The sequence below is a fragment of the Bos javanicus genome, chromosome 12 (assembly GCF_032452875.1).
Source record: "Bos javanicus breed banteng chromosome 12, ARS-OSU_banteng_1.0, whole genome shotgun sequence".
Lineage (NCBI taxonomy): Eukaryota > Metazoa > Chordata > Mammalia > Artiodactyla > Bovidae > Bos > Bos javanicus.
Genome location: NC_083879.1, coordinates 69,761,366 through 69,779,914, shown reverse-complemented (window position 1 = coordinate 69,779,914; position 18,549 = coordinate 69,761,366). Strand labels below are relative to the sequence as shown.

At 43.4% G+C, this 18,549-nt stretch overlaps 1 protein-coding gene across 1 annotated transcript in view; it reads right to left on the bottom strand.

Annotated features, from left to right (window-relative positions):
* LOC133258056 (ATP-binding cassette sub-family C member 4-like) overlaps nt 1-16,923 on the bottom strand; it is a 296,999-nt gene extending 280,076 nt beyond the window's left edge. The window contains exon 1 of the mRNA XM_061434395.1: nt 16,595-16,923. Within this exon, the coding sequence (XP_061290379.1) occupies nt 16,595-16,668 (74 nt within the window). The 5' untranslated portion in view covers nt 16,669-16,923. The remainder of the gene's footprint in view (nt 1-16,594) is intronic.
* Between the last annotated feature and the right edge of the window lie 1,626 nt (nt 16,924-18,549).

Genomic DNA, 18,549 nt, shown 5'->3' with positions numbered 1-18,549 from the left:
CAACCTAGATAGCATATTCAAAAGCAGAGACATTACTTTGCCAACAAAGGTCCATCTAGTCAAAGTTGTGGTTTTTCCAGTGGTCATGTATGGATGTGAGAGTTGGACTGTGAAGAAAGCTGAGCACCGAAGAATTGATGCTTTTGAACTGTGGTGTTGGAGAAGACTCTTGAGAGTCCCTTGGACTGCAAGGAGATCCAACCAGTCCATTCTGAAGGAGATCAGTCCTGGGTGTTCTTTGGAAGGAATGATGCTAAAGCTGAAACTCCAGTACTTTGGCCACCTGATGCAAAGAGTTGACTCATTTGCAAAGACTCTGATGCTGGGAGGGATTGGGGGCAGGAGGAGAAGGGGACGACAGAGGATGAGATGGTTGGATGGCATCACCAACTCGATAGACGTGAGTTTGAGTGAACTCCTGGAGTTGGTGATGAACAGGGAGGCCTGGCGTGCTGCGATTCATGGGGTCACAAAGAGTGGGACACGACTGAATGACTGAACTGAACTGAAAGTACCTAATAACAGTATCTGATGTACATTCCTGAGTTGTTTTACAAATTTGAAAACACCCCACCAAAGGAAGATGTTAACTACTTGATACTATGAGCATATAGCCCCCAGGCCTTCTGAAGCTTAAATATTGACAATGTTAATCCATGACAACATCAACCAATCAGAGAACTGTGCATGAGCTGATTATATACCCTGCAATGCCCCTTCCCTTACCTGGCCTTTAAAATTGTTTTGCTGAAACTCTGGGAAATTTAGGGTTTGGGGGGCTTAAGTCACCTGTCTCTTTACATCAGTCAGTTCAGTTACTCAGTCATGTCCGACTCTTTATGACCCCATGAATCGCAGCACGCCAGGCCTCCCTGTCCATCACAAACTCCTGGAGTTCACCCAAACTCACGTCCATCCAGTCAGTGATGCCATCCAGCCATCTCATCCTCTGTCGTCCCCTTCTCCTACTGCCCCCCATCCCTCCCAGCAACAGTCTTTGCCAGTGAGTCAACTCTTCGCATGAGGTGGCCAAAGTACTGGAGTTTCAGCTTTAGAATCATTCCTTCCAAAGAAATCCCAGGGCTGATCTCCTTCAGAATGGACTGGTTGGATCTCCTTGCAGTCCAAGGGACTCTCAAGAGTCTTCTCCAACACCACAGTTCAAAAGCATCAATTCTTCGGCGCTCAGCTTTCTGCTTCAAACTTCAGTATTTCAGTACTGTTTGACCTCACTGTGTGTCAGGTACATAAACTTGCTTTCAGTAATACACACTTTTTGTTTTAACAGACTTTTTTTTTTTTTTAGCACAGTTATACAGTCACAGCAACACTGAGCAGTACAGAGAGTTCCCATATACCTAACAAAAAAAGGTTGCCTGCCATATCAGTAAACAAAGGATAGTGCAATCCTCAAGTCACTACATTATAGTTGTCCCAACAGTGTGCCCTGGGGGAACTCAGCATAGGAACAAAACACCCCCCATCGAGCAGTCAGCTGCCACAACCACCCCTGATGGCACACCCTGAGAAGACTTAAGAAGATAAAGTATAGGATATAAGCCCCAGATTGTTGAGGTGCATATCATAGGAATGATTTCAATGGGCCCACACTTGCATCTTATATCTTCCCAGACATAGAAAAGTGCTAAGTTCCTTAACTCTGGGTATCTGATTTTCTTTAATTAACTGTAATCTTTTGCTGTTCCAACAACCTGGAGTTTTCTTTTGCAGACACTCTTATATCACCCGGTGCCTCCCTTACCTCTTCAGAGATGTCTCTCAGAGCTACTTGAGAGGCCACATGGACTTGAAGTCCTCAGTTTTGTCTGCCTAACTAAAACATAATCCTCAGCTTTTAGATTGTGTGTTTTTACTTTCAGTTGACATACTCTTTCCCCACAAATATGTACAACCTCCCCCATTATCAACAACGCCCATCAGATAGGTATACTTGTTACAAATAATGAACCTACACTGATCTGTCATTATCACCCAAAGTTCATAGTTTACATTAGAGTTCACTCTTGGTGTTGCACATTCTATAGGTTTGGACAAGTGCATAAGGACTTTTATCCATCATTATTGTATAATACAAAGTAGTTTCACTGCCACAGAGCATCAGAACCATATCAGTACCCTTGGTCTCCTGCTGCTGCTGCTGCTGCTAAGTCACTTTAGTCGTGTCCAACTCTGTGCGACCCCATAGATGGCAGCCCACCGGGCTCCCCCGTCCCTGGGATTCTCCAGGCAAGAACACTGGAGTGGGTTGCCATTTCCTTCTCCAATGCATGAAAGTGAAAAGTGAAAGTGAAGTCACTCAGTCATGTCTGACTCTTAGCGACCCCATGGACTCAGCCTACCAGGCTCCTACCTTGCTGTTAAAGAGAAATGGACATTGAGGGCTAAGAAAGACCTGAGAAGTGGTTCCAAAATTTTAGCATATGAATCACTCAGGAAATAAGTTTAAAAATTCAGATTTCAGAATGACACTTCTTTCTTCACCCCAACCTCAACATAACCACAAGAGATTATGATCCTATGAGTAAGAAATGGGACTCATAATTTTACATTTTTAATCCATTTGGGAAATAAACCATGGCAATTTACAGAAGAAAATGTTATCTTATAATTGTTAAGAAATAAAAGGAATGTGGCATGACTATCTTTCAGTATTTATTTACTGTTTACAAATGGCAACCCACTCAAGTATTCTTGCCTAGAGAACCCCATGGACAGAGGACCCTGGTGGGCTACAGTCCATAGGGTCACAAACAGTCGGACACAACTGAGTGACTTATACTTACTTACTTACTTATCTGCCAGACGCTATTTTAAATGTTTCACCAGTGTGTCTGGTTCATTTAATGCTTTTCACCATCTGATGAGGTGGGTATGATGATCAGGTAAGCAGCAGAGGTCAGATCTGTACTCAGGCAATCTGGCTTCAGATGGGGTGCCACTCCACTGTACTACCCAACCAGGATGAGGGTGCAGTGTTGTGTAAATAAGCCTCTGGCCACGGTGCTGGGAAAACAACATGGGCATGGGCCTGCTATCTTGCATTCACTCCCACGGCCCTAGTAATCCAACAGCTCACTTAGAGGGACATGCCTTTCAACAGGCAGGCCCCAGTCCTGGCTCGGATAGCCCTCCAAAGACAGGATAGTTATAGGATCTGCCTCAACTCATCATAAGTGCAACTGTGTAAGAAACGATGGAAGATAAGGATCAGAAAGCAGATTCATAAGAATCCTTGAAGGCTAGGGCTAAAGAATTACTCTTGAGAGCAGGAGGCGGGAGAAGTTTTTAAGCAAGAGTATGGCATGGGTTTGTTTTAGGGGAAAGACTGGTAGCAGGAATACATGTTGGGAGGAAGAGAAGCCAAAAGTGTTAGATGAGGACTGAAGAGGGGTGGGGGGAGTTGAGGGGTGGGGAACACAAACTCCAGATGCTTCCTTTCCTGTGGGCCCCACACATCCACACTCAGGAGACAGTTGCTGAATGAATGAGTGACTCCAAGGGTATGTCCAAAGTTGAATCAATAGGATTTGATGTCAGCAGATGAGGGTGAAGACGTTGAGGAGACCTGATAGCTTGATGCCTTCAGGACTGGATGGATAAGGATGCCAACAACCCCCCCGGCAATCAAGAGTCACCATAATAAAGTAGGAAAACACGCTCCAGATGCATGCCTATATAAAGAGCATATTCAGTCACTAACATGACTTTTAAATGTCTGCTAGATTGAGCATATTCACTTAATATTCACTCAACCTGCAGGAGTTAAAGCCAGGTAAATAGGAGCCTGAGGACTGCCAGCCTAGAGTGTGCTGAAGATGTAAGTAGAGTTGCAGTTAGGGCACAGAGACTCTCCAGCTGTGAGGCTCCTAAAAAGCTGCCCACACTTTCTGGTCATATATTTCCTTATTTGTAAAGTAAGTATTCATATGATGCCTGCCTCATAGGAATGTCTGAGGATTAAATAAGACATGTGTAAAAACAGTAACAGAAATTCTGAGCCCTCATGAGGCATTCAATAAGTGTGATTATCAGTAATGTCATCTCTAGATACATACCTAATATAAGAGATTTTTTAAAGCATTAATCTTTGTGTGTGTGTTAGTCACTCAGTCACACCCAACTCTTTGAATCCCATGGACTGTAGCCACCAGGCTTCTCTTTTCAAAGGATGCTCCAGGCAAGAATACTGGAGGGGGTTGTCACTTCCTACTCCAGAGGATCTTCCTCATCCGGGGGTAGAACCTGGGTCTCCTGCACTGCAGGTGAATTCTTTACTGTCTGAGCCACCAGGGAAGCCCTATTAATCTTTATATGGATCCAAAAGTTATCTTCCTGTCTTCAGGTATCCCCTAACCCCAACAACAATGAGGCTTTAACCCTGGAATGGGAGAATACATTAAGATCATCCTCATCCTCCCAATTTTAAGCCAGCTAAGGCTGAGATTTACTCACATTTAGCCACACAGAATTTTCAGGGCCAAGATAAGACCATCCAGTCATTCAGTAGCCTACACTTTTTCACTGTACTACAGGAATCCATCTTCACCCATGGTGGACACAGAAACACAGAAAATGTCTACAGGGGCTTATCTTTCACAAAGAAGAAATCCATGGAGATATCTTCATGATAAGACGGGATTCCCTGGCCCCATCAAAAAGCTGTAATAGGGAAGAACTCCATATTAGATCTGTTTCCTTTACTTTAATCTTTGTATTCTATTGCTTTTGCATAGAGTTAAGAACATTGCCTACAGCCTGAAATATAAAGGACAACCCATTCTCAAGGCTCTGATCTCTAAGGATATAGCACTTTTCCAGTCATACAGAGATTTAAAAATTGCAAAACAGAATAATATTTGTCTTGCTGGAGGTTCACAGGAACTTCGTGGCCTGACATATGGATAGCTGCAAGAACAAAGGATTATGACACCAAAAGTTTGCACCAACCAACCATGTCCCTCCCTCATCTTGCCTTTTAAAACACTTTGCTGAAACCCTTTGGGGACTTTGGGGTTTGAATAAGGCAGGAGCCACCCATCTCCTTTCATGGCCCTGCAATAAACCTTGATCTGCTCCAAACTCTGACATTTAAATTCTTTTACCCTCACTGTGCTTAGAGCACACAAATTTGTGTACAGTAACAAAGTTATAGGCAAGATTAGGATAAAGGTGATCCATACCCCACAGAGAAGACAAAGCCTGGGAGACAGACAATGAGGTGTAAATAAAGCCTCAAATAGTCAGAAGACCAGAAGTGGGATGTCACACCTACAACACTTGCAAAGTCCAACAGCAAGAAGAAAGACTTTTCTTTCCTTACAAGGATTCAGCCAATGAAAAGTTATGGACCACAACAACCCTCCCAACTTCCTTTTCCTCTATAAAAGAGTTCTCCTTCCCTTGCCCTTTGGGGACTTGCATGTGACTCACCATGGTCGCAGACACTGAATTGCAATTCTCTGCTGATCCCAAATAAACCCACCTTTGCTGAAGAAATATCCGATAATCTATGTGCTTTGGGATAACAGAGAAAGGGAGTCAACACACTGGGGGACACCTGGAAGACTCAGAAAGACAAATTATCCACTTGACACACCTGAATGGACACTAGTTGACACTTCTCAGGCTGACCAGATGCAGGACTATAAAGATCCAAAAAATCAAGAATAAACTACAGGAGATATACTTGTTATGCTATTTATTCCACTATAAGGAATTAGTTGTAAATTTTAATGCACCTTTAGTCTGTTCTACATCTTGATTGGAGCTGTAGTTATTGTATAATTTGCCAAAACTCATCAAACTAAATGCTTAAGGGAAACAGAGAAAGAGCCCTGGAGAGCTCACCTAGCCTCTGTTTACATCATGTGGATTTCTGACTGTTAGTGAAAACAACGAGATTAATACATATGGTATTCTGAAAATAATGTAAAGAATCCTAGTTTGAAATTAAACATTTCTATACATTCATGATCACTAGTTACTAAAAGCCTAAACCATCTCAGCCCTCAGGCAGTTCACATGCCCCCTCATGTCATCAGCTTCTCTGACAAGAGCATCCAGAGAGTCTGTCTTGACACCAGTGGCAGTTTCCACATCCACACTCCCTTTGTAAGTGGAGAGTTTAAAGTAGGAGATAGATGGACTCTGGGCTAGACAACTGGTGTTTGTCAAGAGGAATAAAATTCGAGCTTTGTTCTCACCCAAACACTCCAACGACAAAGCTAGTGGTAAAAGCTGAGCTCTGCTAAAACAAAGAGATAAGGTGCCCACTCCTGAGGTCAAGGAAAACTTTCCCTTCCACACATGCACAGAAGGCTCCTTGGAGTTCAAAAAGGGAGGGGGCTTCACCCCATAATAAGTATAGACATGCACCTATAGGCCTCTGCAGTGGGATCCATCTTGGCAAAATCTTGGGGAGGGTCCAAGGACCAGTCAGGTGTGAAGAAAGAAACGAGATAATTGGCCAAGTAAACAAAGACCCACACAATTGCACTCATCTCACACACAATCCAAATAATGCTCAAAGTTCTCCAAGTCAGGCTTCAACAGCACCTGAACCAAGAAATTCCAGATGTTCAAGCTGTATTTTAAAAAGGCAGAGGAACCAGAGATCAAATTGCCAATATCTGTGATCATAGAAAAAGCAAGAGAATTCCAGAAAAACATCTACTTCTCCTTCATTGACTATGCTAAAGCCTTTAACTGTGTGGATCACAACAAACTCTGGAAAATTCTTAAAGAGATGGGAATACCAGACCACCTTACCTGCTTCCTGAGAAACCTGTATGCAGGTCAAGAAGCAACAGTTAGAATTGGACATGGCACAACTGACTGGTTCCAAATGAGGAAAGGAGTACATCAAAGCTGTATAACGTCACCCTGCTTATTTAACTTATATGCAGAGTAAGGCTGCTTAGAACCCAAAAGACTCCAGTTTCTGGAGGAACCAGCCCCCCACCTCAAAAAAGGAAAACTATTTCATTTTATTCACAGAGGGATAATTTACCAAATTGCTATAAGTCATGAGTAACTTGAGGGGAAGGGCTTCCCTATATCTGGAAAACAGATCAAAACCAATAGCATTCCAGAAAAAAAAGAACATAAACATTATAACCACATTCACCAGTTTACTTGGTAATCAATACCTTTGTTAATTTCTTTAGACGCCATCACATTTTCCATTAGGATTTTTAATGTGGTACCAGTTCAGCAGTATCATTTGAAATTTATCAGAGACCTGCACTTGTCAAAAAGTCCTATGAAGCTTCTTGAAGATGAAGCACTTTTGCCAAAGCAGCAGAACCGTCTATAAATAATAGAGTTAAAAGGCACAGTCAAACACCTAATTACAATGTAATAACTAGATTATGACTAGTAACATTTTATCAGAAGATACTCAAATTTTAGAACCTATATATAATTTCTGTGATATTTATATTAATAATATTTTTTCATACTATATAATCTTAGGGGGTTAACATTCATTTGACAATGCTTCCTGTGTAATTTAACATACAAACAAATCCTAGTTAAAATTTTTTTCTCTGAGATGGTTCAGAGGCTCTCTGAAGCAACTGAAAGTTAGCTGAAGTCAAAAGACCTTTGGAATTTGGCAGTATGTTTGTAAAAAATATCAAAAAGTTTTCAAAACATTTGGTCAGATAGAATCATAATCCACTCTGCCCAGCAATCCCACTACTGGACATATATCCTGAGAAAACCATAACTGAAAAAGACACATGTATTCCAATGTTCATTGCAGCACTATTAACAATGGATAGAACATGGAAGCAACCTAAATGTCCATCAACAGATGAATGGATAAAGAAGTTGTGGTACATATATGCAATGGAATATTACTCAGCCATAAAAAGGAACACATTTGAGGCTATTCTAATGAGGTGGATGAACCCAGAGCCTGTTATGCAGAGTGAAGTCAGAAAGAGGAAAACAAATATCATATTTTAATGCACATATATATGGAATCTACAAAGATGGTACTGATGACCTATTTGCAAGGCAGAAATGGAGACACAGACATAGAAAACAGACTTGTGGTCAAAGTGGGGGAAGGAGAGGATGGGACTAGTTGAGAGAATAACAAGGAAACAGATATATTACCATATGTAAAATAGATAACCAGTGGGAATTTACTGTATGACAACTCAGGGAGCTCAACCTGGTGCTCTGTGTCAACCTAGAGGGGTGGAAGCAGTGGGAGGTAGGAGAGAGGTTCAAGAGGAAGGGGACATATATATACCTATGGCTGATTCATGTTGATGTACAGCACAAACCAACACGATATTGTAAAGCAATTATCCTCCAATCAAAAATAAATAATTTTAAAAAAGGATCCTAGGCCACTCTGAATATTTACAAACACATACAGATCATTTAAAGGCAAGGAAATTCACAAAATCTGTTGTCAAAAGCAGTATTCTAAGTAAAACTTAATTTCTTAGCAGAGTGGAAACAAATCTAGTACTGTACCAGCCTAATTTTAATAATAAAATCCATTTACTTAATTAAGTTTAACCTAACCTCAGCTCAACCATGTACAAAACTCCTTTTTCTACTCAAAACATATTTCCTACTATATACTGAAATGTTTCTTTTATTATTTTTAGCAGCTTTAGTCACATATTTAAAATAGAATCCTCAACTCTTAAAAATCTTATTAATTCCTAGTGAAAACCAAGTGGCAAGTAATTGTGAACTGTTTGTCATACCAGCACTTCCTGATTGGAAACTTATGCTTTAGTTTTCCTTTCCTAACAAGGCAAATAAAGGTAGGTCAACTTAGACCTGCCCAGCAACAAATGTTCCAATATTTTATCCTATTTGAAATGGCACAGATAGTCAATGAATTCTTATCAATCAGCTTTAGTTTCAGGTTATCAAAATCTGAAGGGATTTGAGATGACATTTTCAAAACATAAGTATTGCTATACAGTTTACCTTTTATCATATCAAGTTATTTTTCTTGATGACAAATGCCTATGTTAATCAAACTAACAAGCTTAAGCTAGCTTCAATAGTACATGATTCAGTACTAAATATTCCCCAGATCATGTGAACCTGCAATATATTTGGCTGATGTTTTAAAGATTTGCAAGTAGTATTTAATTTGTAAGGGTTTACTTTTAAGTCAGTTAAGTAGAGCTCATTTACAAATTAATTTTTTCATAAGGACGAAACCAGAGATCTCAGTTTTTCTGCTTGAGTTTAAAAAGGCCTTTCTCTTAAAACCTCCCTGGTGGCCCAGTGTTAAGAATCTGCCTGCCAGTGCAGGAAACAGGAGTTTGATCCCTAGTCCAGGAACTAAGATCCCACATGCTGTGGGGCAACTAAGCCTGAGCATCACAGCTACTGAGCCTGCCTGCTACAACAACTCACATGCCCTAGAACCTGTGTTCCACAACAGAAGAAGCCACCACCATGAGAAGCCCATGCACCACAGCTCAAATCATCCCCTGCCCACTGCAATTAAAGAAAGCTCACATGTAGCAACAAAGATCCCATATGCCGCAACAAAGACCCAGAACAGCCAAATAAATAAATAAATATAAATAACTTGCTAAAAAAAAATTTAAGGCCTTTCTCTATTTTTTCTCCTTGAAAGCCCAAGTAGATTATTTACCTCTCACAGTGAGGTAGAAATTGCTAGGCAGTCAGTGTAGGTCTGAGACCTCAGTTCCTTTTTTTAATTGCAACCCTCTCAAATAAACATCTCAACCCATTAACCTAAAGCCATACTTGTTGTTCCAGTTTCCATGCATCCAAAAGAATACCACCTCAGTCTGGTTGGTCATAAAATATCCAGACCCAAGACAGGACAATCATTAGTGCTGTCCAATTTATCAAGAAGAAAAATACCAGATGGACCATTAACTCTTAACCCATACATCTGGTCCTTAAACAGTGGCCTGGGGTCATGAGAAAGAATCATAGGAATGGCGACTCAATGTCTAAAAAAACTGAAAAACTGGGGATCAAAAAATACCATAAAGATGACAAAGTGTACATAGTGGCCTTCAAACTGATTGGTCAGAGATTACATACGTCAGGGACATGAGCCAACCAAAAAGGAACAGATCAATACTAATAAAGACATAAACTGCTATAATTCTCACCTTTTGGGGCACTTCACCCATTCTCAGTGTCTATGCTGGGGCTTTGTACTTCTCTTTACCTTAAAATAAATCCTGCTTGTTTGCTACCATGAGTGTTTGCATGTTCGTGAAGTTCATTCTTGGGCTCCATGAACAAGAACTCAGATTCCCATTTCAAAGGTACAGGGAGAAATACAAACTCCTTTTATTAATGGAAACTGAAGAGTTTCCAGCTTTGCAAAAATACCCGCTAGGGGGATTATAAGACAGAACAGAGCTTTGATCATCCATACTTAATTACCCACAGCTAGTGTTATTACTGGAGAAGGGAATGTCAACTGATTCCAGTACTCTTGCCTGGAAAATCCCATGGATGGAGGAGCCCAGTAGGCTGCAGTCCATGGGGTCGCTAAGAGTCAGACATGACTGGGCAACTTCACTTTCACTTTTCACTTTCATGCATTGAAGAAGGAAATGGCAACCCACTCCAGTGTTCTTGCCTGGAGAATCCCAGGGATGGGGGAGCCTGGTGGGTTGCCATCTATGGGGTCTCACAGAGTTGGACATGACTGAAGCGACTTAGCAGCAGCAGCAGCAGTGTTATTACTATCAAATATCAAACAAACAATTCAAAGAGGTGTCTCAGGGTCACAGTTTCCTAGTCCAAAATTAGAACTCCTCACCTTCCTATTTCCAAGCACATACACTTTGAAACTCAAAAACAGAACATGCTTGGAGAGTTCCTTGCCCTGCTATTGCAGCAAAAATAGAAATGAAGTTTTCCCTCTCCTGAAAAGAAGGGAAGTAAGAACAGTGAACAGTCTAGGGAAGAAACATGGACAGGCCTGGAAGAGTTAATCACTTCCAGTTTTACTTTAACTGTTACTACATAGCAAACACCCTCTTCCAACAACACAAGAGAAGACTCTACACATGGACATCACCAGATGGTCACCACCGAAATCAGATTGATTATATTCTTTGCAGCCAAAGATGGAGAAGCTCTATACAGTCAGCAAAAACAAGACCAGGAGCTGACTGTGGCTCAGATCATGAACTCCTTATTGCCAAAATTCAGACTTAAATTGAAGAAAGTGGGGAAAACCACTAGACCATTCAGGTATGACCTAAATCAAATTCCTTATGATTATACAGTGGAAGTGAGAAATAGATTTAAGGGCCTAGATCTGATAGATAGAGTGCCTGATGAACTATGGAATGAGGTTCATGACATTGTACAGGAGACAGGGATCAAGACCATCCCCATGGAAAAGAAATGCAAAAAAGCAAAATGGCTGTCTGGGGAGGGCTTACAAATAGCTGTGAAAAGAAGAGAAGTGAAAAGCAAACGAGAAAAGGAAAGATATAAGCATATGAATGCAGAGTTCCAAAGACTAACAAGAAGAGATAAGAAAGCCTACCTCAGCGATCTATACAAAGAAATAGAGGAAAACAACAGAATGGGAAAGACTAGAGATCTCTTCAAGAAAATTAGAGATACTAAGGGAACATTTCATGCAAAGATGGGCTCAATAAAGGACAGAAATGGTATGGACCTAACAGAAGCAGAAGATACTAAGAAGAGGTGGCAAGAATACACAGAAGAACTGTACAAAAAAGATCTTCATGACCCAGATAATCATGATGGTGTGATCACTCACCTAGAGCCTGGCATCCTGGAATGTGAAGTCAAGTGGACCTTAGAAAGCATCACTACAAACAAAGCTAGTGGAGGTGATGGAATTCCAGTTGAGCTATTTCAAATCCTGAAAGATGATGCTGTGAAAGTGCTGCACTCAAAATGCCAGCAAATTTGGAAAAGTCAGCAGTGGCCACAGGACTGGAAAAGGTCAGTTTTCATTCCAATCCCAAAGAAAGGCAATGCCAAAGAATGCTCAAACTACCGCACAATTGCACTCATCTCACATGCTAGTAAAGTAATGTTCAAAATTCTCCAAGCCAGGCTTCAGCAATTACATGAACCGTGAACTTCCAGATGTTCAAGCTGGTTTTAGAAAAGGCAGAGGAACCAGAGATCAAATTGCCAACATCCGCTGGATCATGGAAAAAGCAAGAGAGTTCCAGAAAAACATCTATTTCTGCTTTATTGACTATACCAAAGTCTTTGACTGTGTGGATCACAATAAACTGTGGAAAATTCTGAAAGAGATGGGAATACCAGATCACCTGACCTGCTTTTTGAGAAATCTGTATGCAGGTCAGGAAGCAACAGTTAGAACTGGACATGGAACAACAGACTGGTTCCAAATAGGAAAAGGAGTAGATCAAAGCTGTATATTGTCACCCTGTTTATTTAACTTATATGCAGAGTACATCATTAGAAACGCTGGACTGGAGGAAACACAAGCTGGAATCAAGATTGCCAGGAGAAATATCAATAACCTCAGATATGCAGATGACACCACCCTTATGGCAGAAAGTGAAGAGGAACTAAAAAGTCTCTTGATGAAAGTGAAAGTGGAGAGTGAAAAAGTTGGTTTAAAGCTCAACATTCAGAAAACGAAGATCATGGCATCCAGTCCCATCACTTCATGACAAATAGATGAGGAAACAGTGGAAATAGTGTCAGACTTTATTTTTCTGGGCTCCAAAATCACTGCAGATGGTGATTGCAGCCATGAAATTAAAAGACGCTTACTCCTTGGAAGAAAGGTTATGACCAACCTAGATAGCATATTGAAAAGCAGAGACACTACTTTGCCAACAAAGGTTCGTCTAGTCAAGGCTATGGTTTTTCCAGTGGTCATGTATGAATGTGAGAGTTGGACTGTGAAGAAGGCTGAGCACTGAAGAATTGATGATTTTGAACTGTGGTATTGGAGAAGTCCTTTGAGAGTCCCTTGGACTGCAAGGAGATCCAACCAGTCCATTCTGAGGGAGATCAGCCCTGGGATTTCTTTGGAAGGAATGATGCTGAAGCTGAAACTCCAGTACTTTGGCCACCTCACGCAAAGAGTTGACTCATTGGCAAAGACTCTGATGCTGGGAGGGATTGGGGGCAGGAGGAGAAGGGGACAACAGAGGATGAGATGGCTGGATGGCATCACTGACTCGATGGACATGAGTCTGAGTGAACTCCGGGAGTTGGTGATGGACAGGGAGGCCTGGCGTGCTGCGATTCATGGGGTCACAAAGAGTCGGACACGACTGAGCAATTGAACTGAACTGAACTGAACCTGTAGTGTAACCAGAAGCCAACCTATCACCCCCTGCTGCTGCTGCTGCTGCTGCTGCTAAGTCGCTTCAGTCGTGTCCGACTCTGTGTGACCCCATAGACAGCAGCCCACCAGGCCCTACTGTCCCTGGGATTCTCCAGGCAAGAGTACTGGAGTGGGTTGCCATATCCTCCTCCAATGCATAAAAGTGTAAAGTGAAAGTGAAGTCGCCCAGTCATGTCCGACTCTTAGCGACCCCATTGACTCCAGCCTACCAGGCTCCTCCATCCATGGGATTTTCCAGGCAAGAGTACTGGAGTGGGTTGCCATTGCCTTCTCTGTATCACCCCCTAATACTAGGTAAATTACATCCTGCACTTGGTATTTGCTCTCCCTAACCTCTCTTACGGAAAACTACCCTTTACAGTTGTTTGCATTTCAGAAAGAAGACTGCAGGCCAAAAATCCAAGACAAGTGGACCCCTGTAACCAGGCTGCCTGATGCCAGCTGTGACTGTTTTGAAATAATACAGGAAGAAAAAAATGCAAAAACTTCATTGTGCTGTTTGTGTTCAGTCATGTCCGACTCCTTGCAAACCCATAATCTATGGCCCACCAGGCTCCTCTGTCCATGGAGTTTTCCAGGCAGGAATGTGGAATGAATTTCCATTTCCTACTCTAGGGGATCTTCCTGACCCAGGGATCAAACCCACCTGTCTTGCATCTCCTGCATTGGCAGGCAGATTCTTTACCACTGCACCACCTTGGAAGCCCAAAAACATCATTACTCTGAACTTTATCATTTAGCCTAAGACCACAAGAGCCAGGCTATATAAAGTCTCTTGGTTCCCCGGGGTGGGGGTACATGGTTCTTGAGGCATTAGCCTGCTGTGTTCTCCCCACTGCTGGCTGATTTTTAAAGCCATCTTTCTATTCCCTCCAAACTCTTTCTCCATATTTTTTTATTTGGCATCAGTAGGCAGAGAAAGCCAAGATTTTGGCTGTAACACTGCCTGAAATTAAGGAGACAGTTGTCTACTTTGTTACCATTTAAGGTAACCTATCCATATTCCTTCCTCTAGGCCCCTCTTTCCTTAAGGGCCACCAAATGACCCAGAAATGCAGCTACACAAATTGAACACCACAATGGAAAGAAGCATAGGAACTCCCATCCCCCTGGGGTCCCCTAGGTGGTCCCATAAAAAGGAAATATCAGAATATGTAGGAAAGATGCAAAGATTGGGTTCTCAGCACGAAAAATCTAATAATCACCCAAGTGTGATCAAAGCCCAAAGGCTGAGACCCACCTAGTTAATAGTCTCAGCTACTACATGGAAAACTGAAGTTTCAGGGACTTCCCTGGTGGGTCAATGGTTAAGAGTCTGAACTTCCACTGCAGGGAGTGTGGGTTCAATCCCTGGTTGGGGAACTAAAATCCCAGCAGGCCCTACAGCGTGGCCTAAGAGAGTGGGAGAAGAGTTTCACCTCTGAACCCTTTTTCATCTGTGTTTCCTCCCAGCTCAAGGACCTTCAGTGCTTTCAAGAACAAAGGACTCCAGGGCAGGACTATAATAGGGAAGAAAAAATTGGATTCCATGATAGATCTATTTCTTTTATTTTAACCTTTGTATTCTATTGATTTTGCTACAAGTTAATCAGGAAAGGGATATCTATAGCTCAAAGTATACATAATGTCCCCTCAAGCCTTTTAATGTTAAACTAAAATACCTTTGTTTAGCTCACAGGAAACATCCTGACCCAGACCATCTATGAACGGCTGCAGGACAAAAGATATTAACACCTCCCCTCTCAGAGGAAACCAGGAGATATTTGCAATAACTTATGACCTTTGGGGGTTTCCCAGGTGGCTCAGTGATAAAGAAACCACCTGCCAATGCAGAAGGTGTGCATTTGATCCTTGGGTGGGGAAGATCCTGTGGAGAAGGAATGGCAACCCTCTCCAGTATTCTTGCCTAGGAAATCACATGGACAGAGGAGCCTGGCGGGCTACAGTCCATGGGGTCACAAAAGAGTCAGACATGACTTAGCAACTCAACAACAACAAATGGCCTTTCTACTTTACCTCCTCACTTCCCTCCTTTTTGTTCTGTAAAAGAAACTAGTGTCCAGAACTTGGTAAGATGGTTTTCTAGGACATTAACCTTCAGTCTACTCAGACTTCTGACTTTCCAAATAAAGTGACTAATCCTTGTCCAAACAACCCCTCTCCCAATTTACTGGCCTGTCCTGGGGCAAGGAGAAGGAGGTCTAACTAGGTAGCAAGACCACCTGCTTCAAGACCATGTACCACTTCCCTAAAGGCTAGAAACAAGACCCCACAGGCTTCGGGGACCCCATCCCCAGGGTTGTCCTCAAAGGAGGAAGCAGAAATACTAGCAATTAAGGAAATACTCAGTCGTGTCAGACTCTTTGGGACCCCGTGGACTGTAGCCTTACAGGCTCCCCTATCCATGGGACTCTCCAGGCAAGAACACTGGAGTGGGTTGCCATTTCCTACTACAAATTAAGGAAAGGGGTTGGTCAAATACATTCTTCAGTAGTGGCTATGTGTCCCAGGCAAAAGCAAAACATGTTCAAGAATACTGTTCCCATTCGTTAAATACAAAATAACTGTTTCACCCACATGAAATTTGCCACAACCAAATACCAGGATGCACAGTAACAGGTGTACCGGGAGAGAGGGAGATACGGTCATAGACACAGGGACGAAGGGTCCCAGTGAAGTTGGAACTCAGCTGTCACCTAAGGAATATGGGAAAAGGTGGAGACATTACTGGAAGGTGACAACAGTTCAGGGCACTAATTAGATAAAGGAAGCTGTTCATAAGCTGCTTGCTTGGAGGGTAAACGAGTGCAACTTTAGTTCAGAACTGCGAACTCCGGAGCTGTAACTGGGGAAGCCGGCTAAGGATGGAGTGTGAGGATCCAGTCCTTCTCCAGTTGGGCGATGACTCTCCCAGGGCAGCATCCCAAGCCTCCCGCTCCCGGGCACTGGAGGCTAGCGGGGCTTCGAGTGGAAAGAGATGCGCCCCAGTCATCAGGTCCCTGGCACCCACCCCACCTCGTCAGGTTCCCGCCCACCGCGCGCGCCCAGGTGCAGGCAGAAATCACCCCGCCTGCGTGGGAGGGCTCCACCAAAAGCAAGAAGCCGGGCAGTAAGAGCGCCAGCGGAAAGCGCTCCCTCGTCCCGACCCTCGGTCCCGGGAAAAGCGCCTGCAGCGTTAAGTTCGGCAGCGCGTCTCAGCTCAGGCAGTGCGCTCACCAGAATACCAGGCGTGAGCAGAGGTTCGCGTCCTGCAGCGGGTTGGGCTTCCCCTCCGGGAACACCTGCAACATCTTGCTGGCCGAGGGTGTGGGTGCGAGTCGTGGCCGTCCTTGCAATCGCTGCCGCTGTTCCTGTAGGGCCGGACAGAGACGTTGGCGACCTGGCCGCCTCTCCAGTCTGCTTGGCGTGAACTGAGAACCACCTGCGTCTCTGGGAGTGGAGTGCCAGCTGCCTGTTGGCCCCCCTCCCCGCCCCCCTCTCTCCAGGTCGCCCGATACGCGCCTCTGCCACAGCTGAGGTGTGCCTGGGGCCGGGAGCGATGGGAGCGCCCCCACCCCCTACCCCCAGGCTAGGGAGGACACTGCAAGGAGCCACGCAGGTGGAAGGTAAGGCCATGAGGGCAGCTGGTAGAGGTGGGTAAGTGAATTACCCGCCACACTGGGTCCTGCCGGACGCCCCAACCTACTCATCTGACTTCAGACTCTAGCAAAATGCTTGCTGTGAACCCAGGCACCAACCGAGGAGGTGCAGAGGGAGCATAGACTTCGCCACCGCCCCTAACCGCCCCCCTCCCCCGCCCGCTGCTTAGAAATACCCCTTTCAGCTGTGGATAAGACCTAGAGAAAGCTGGTAAAAGGAAATAGCAGCCCGACCTCTGGGCAAGCTGCCCTCATCAGCACCAAAAAAGGGCACTGTGGGAGAACTGTAGGGGAGCAGCACCTTTCCCAGGGTATGTGCGCCTCCCCACGCCCTTTTCCTCTGCCTGTCTCTTGCTGTAGAAAAGCTTTACTCTCCTAGGCCTTCCCTGAGTCACAAAAGGCCAACTCAGGATTAATGATTAAAAGAATGTGAACATATTGTCAAAAAATATTTAAACAGTAGATCAGCCATGTAACAGTCTATAGCTCCTCCCTGAAGAACCTAGTAACAGTGTCTGATGCATATCTTGAGTTGTTTTGCTAAAAACTCCACCAGATGCAGTTAACTGCAAAAACCCTGACCAGCGGGAGCCTAAGGATTGATGATGCTAAACCCTGTGACACTAGCTTTGTTACCAACCAATTAAAGAATAGAGCAGTAGCTGATCACACACCCTGGACTCTCTCCCTCACTGTGCTTTTAAAGAGCCTCCCCTGAAATCCATCAGAGAGTTCAGCTCTTTTGAGCATGAACCGCCTGTACTCCTTGCTTTGGCCCTTAGAGTAAATCTTTCTCTGCTCTGAACTGCTATTTTTTGGTTTGTTTGGCCTCTTTGCCTCCAGCTTAGTAACTTGGGTTATACACAACTTATGGCCAAGCATTTGACCTCAAACAACAGCAGGGTTTAACACAATTTATTTGTTGAGCTAGAAACACCTAATGAAAGGTAACAGAAGGTTAGAAAAGCTCAAATGATTTTGGAAGATGAAACCACGCAGTTATTGGGAAAGGCTTTTGGCATCTCACATCTTGTATTGTGTGGGGGATCTCTGTGAGTTTTTGCTGCCCTCTTGGATTGGGAAAGGAGAACATGGGGAGAGAGAGGCTGCCTTATGACTTCTTTCATCATGAGCTCAGGGCCTGGCAGAATAAGAGTGACATATGTTCTAGGGCACAGGTCGTATGCTTTTCTGGGGGCCTTACCTCATTTTAACTCTAACAATGCCCTATTCAAGAAAGTAGTATCATCGCTACTTTACAGATAAGAAAAATGAGGCTCAAGGACAGCACTTGTCCAAGGTCTTCAAACAAGTGAATGATGAATCCTAATTTAGACTCAAGTGAGATTCCAGCATGGTCTGTCTCACTGGAGGATGGACAGTGTGTGTGAAAAGTGTCTAGAATATGCTGTTTGAATGAGTGACTTCATAACTGAAAGAATAAGATCTTGGGCTCTCACTCAAATCTTTAGTTCTTTGTGTGGCTGTCTTACTAGCTCAGCAGCTTCCCTTCCCTTTCAACCTAAATGAAGA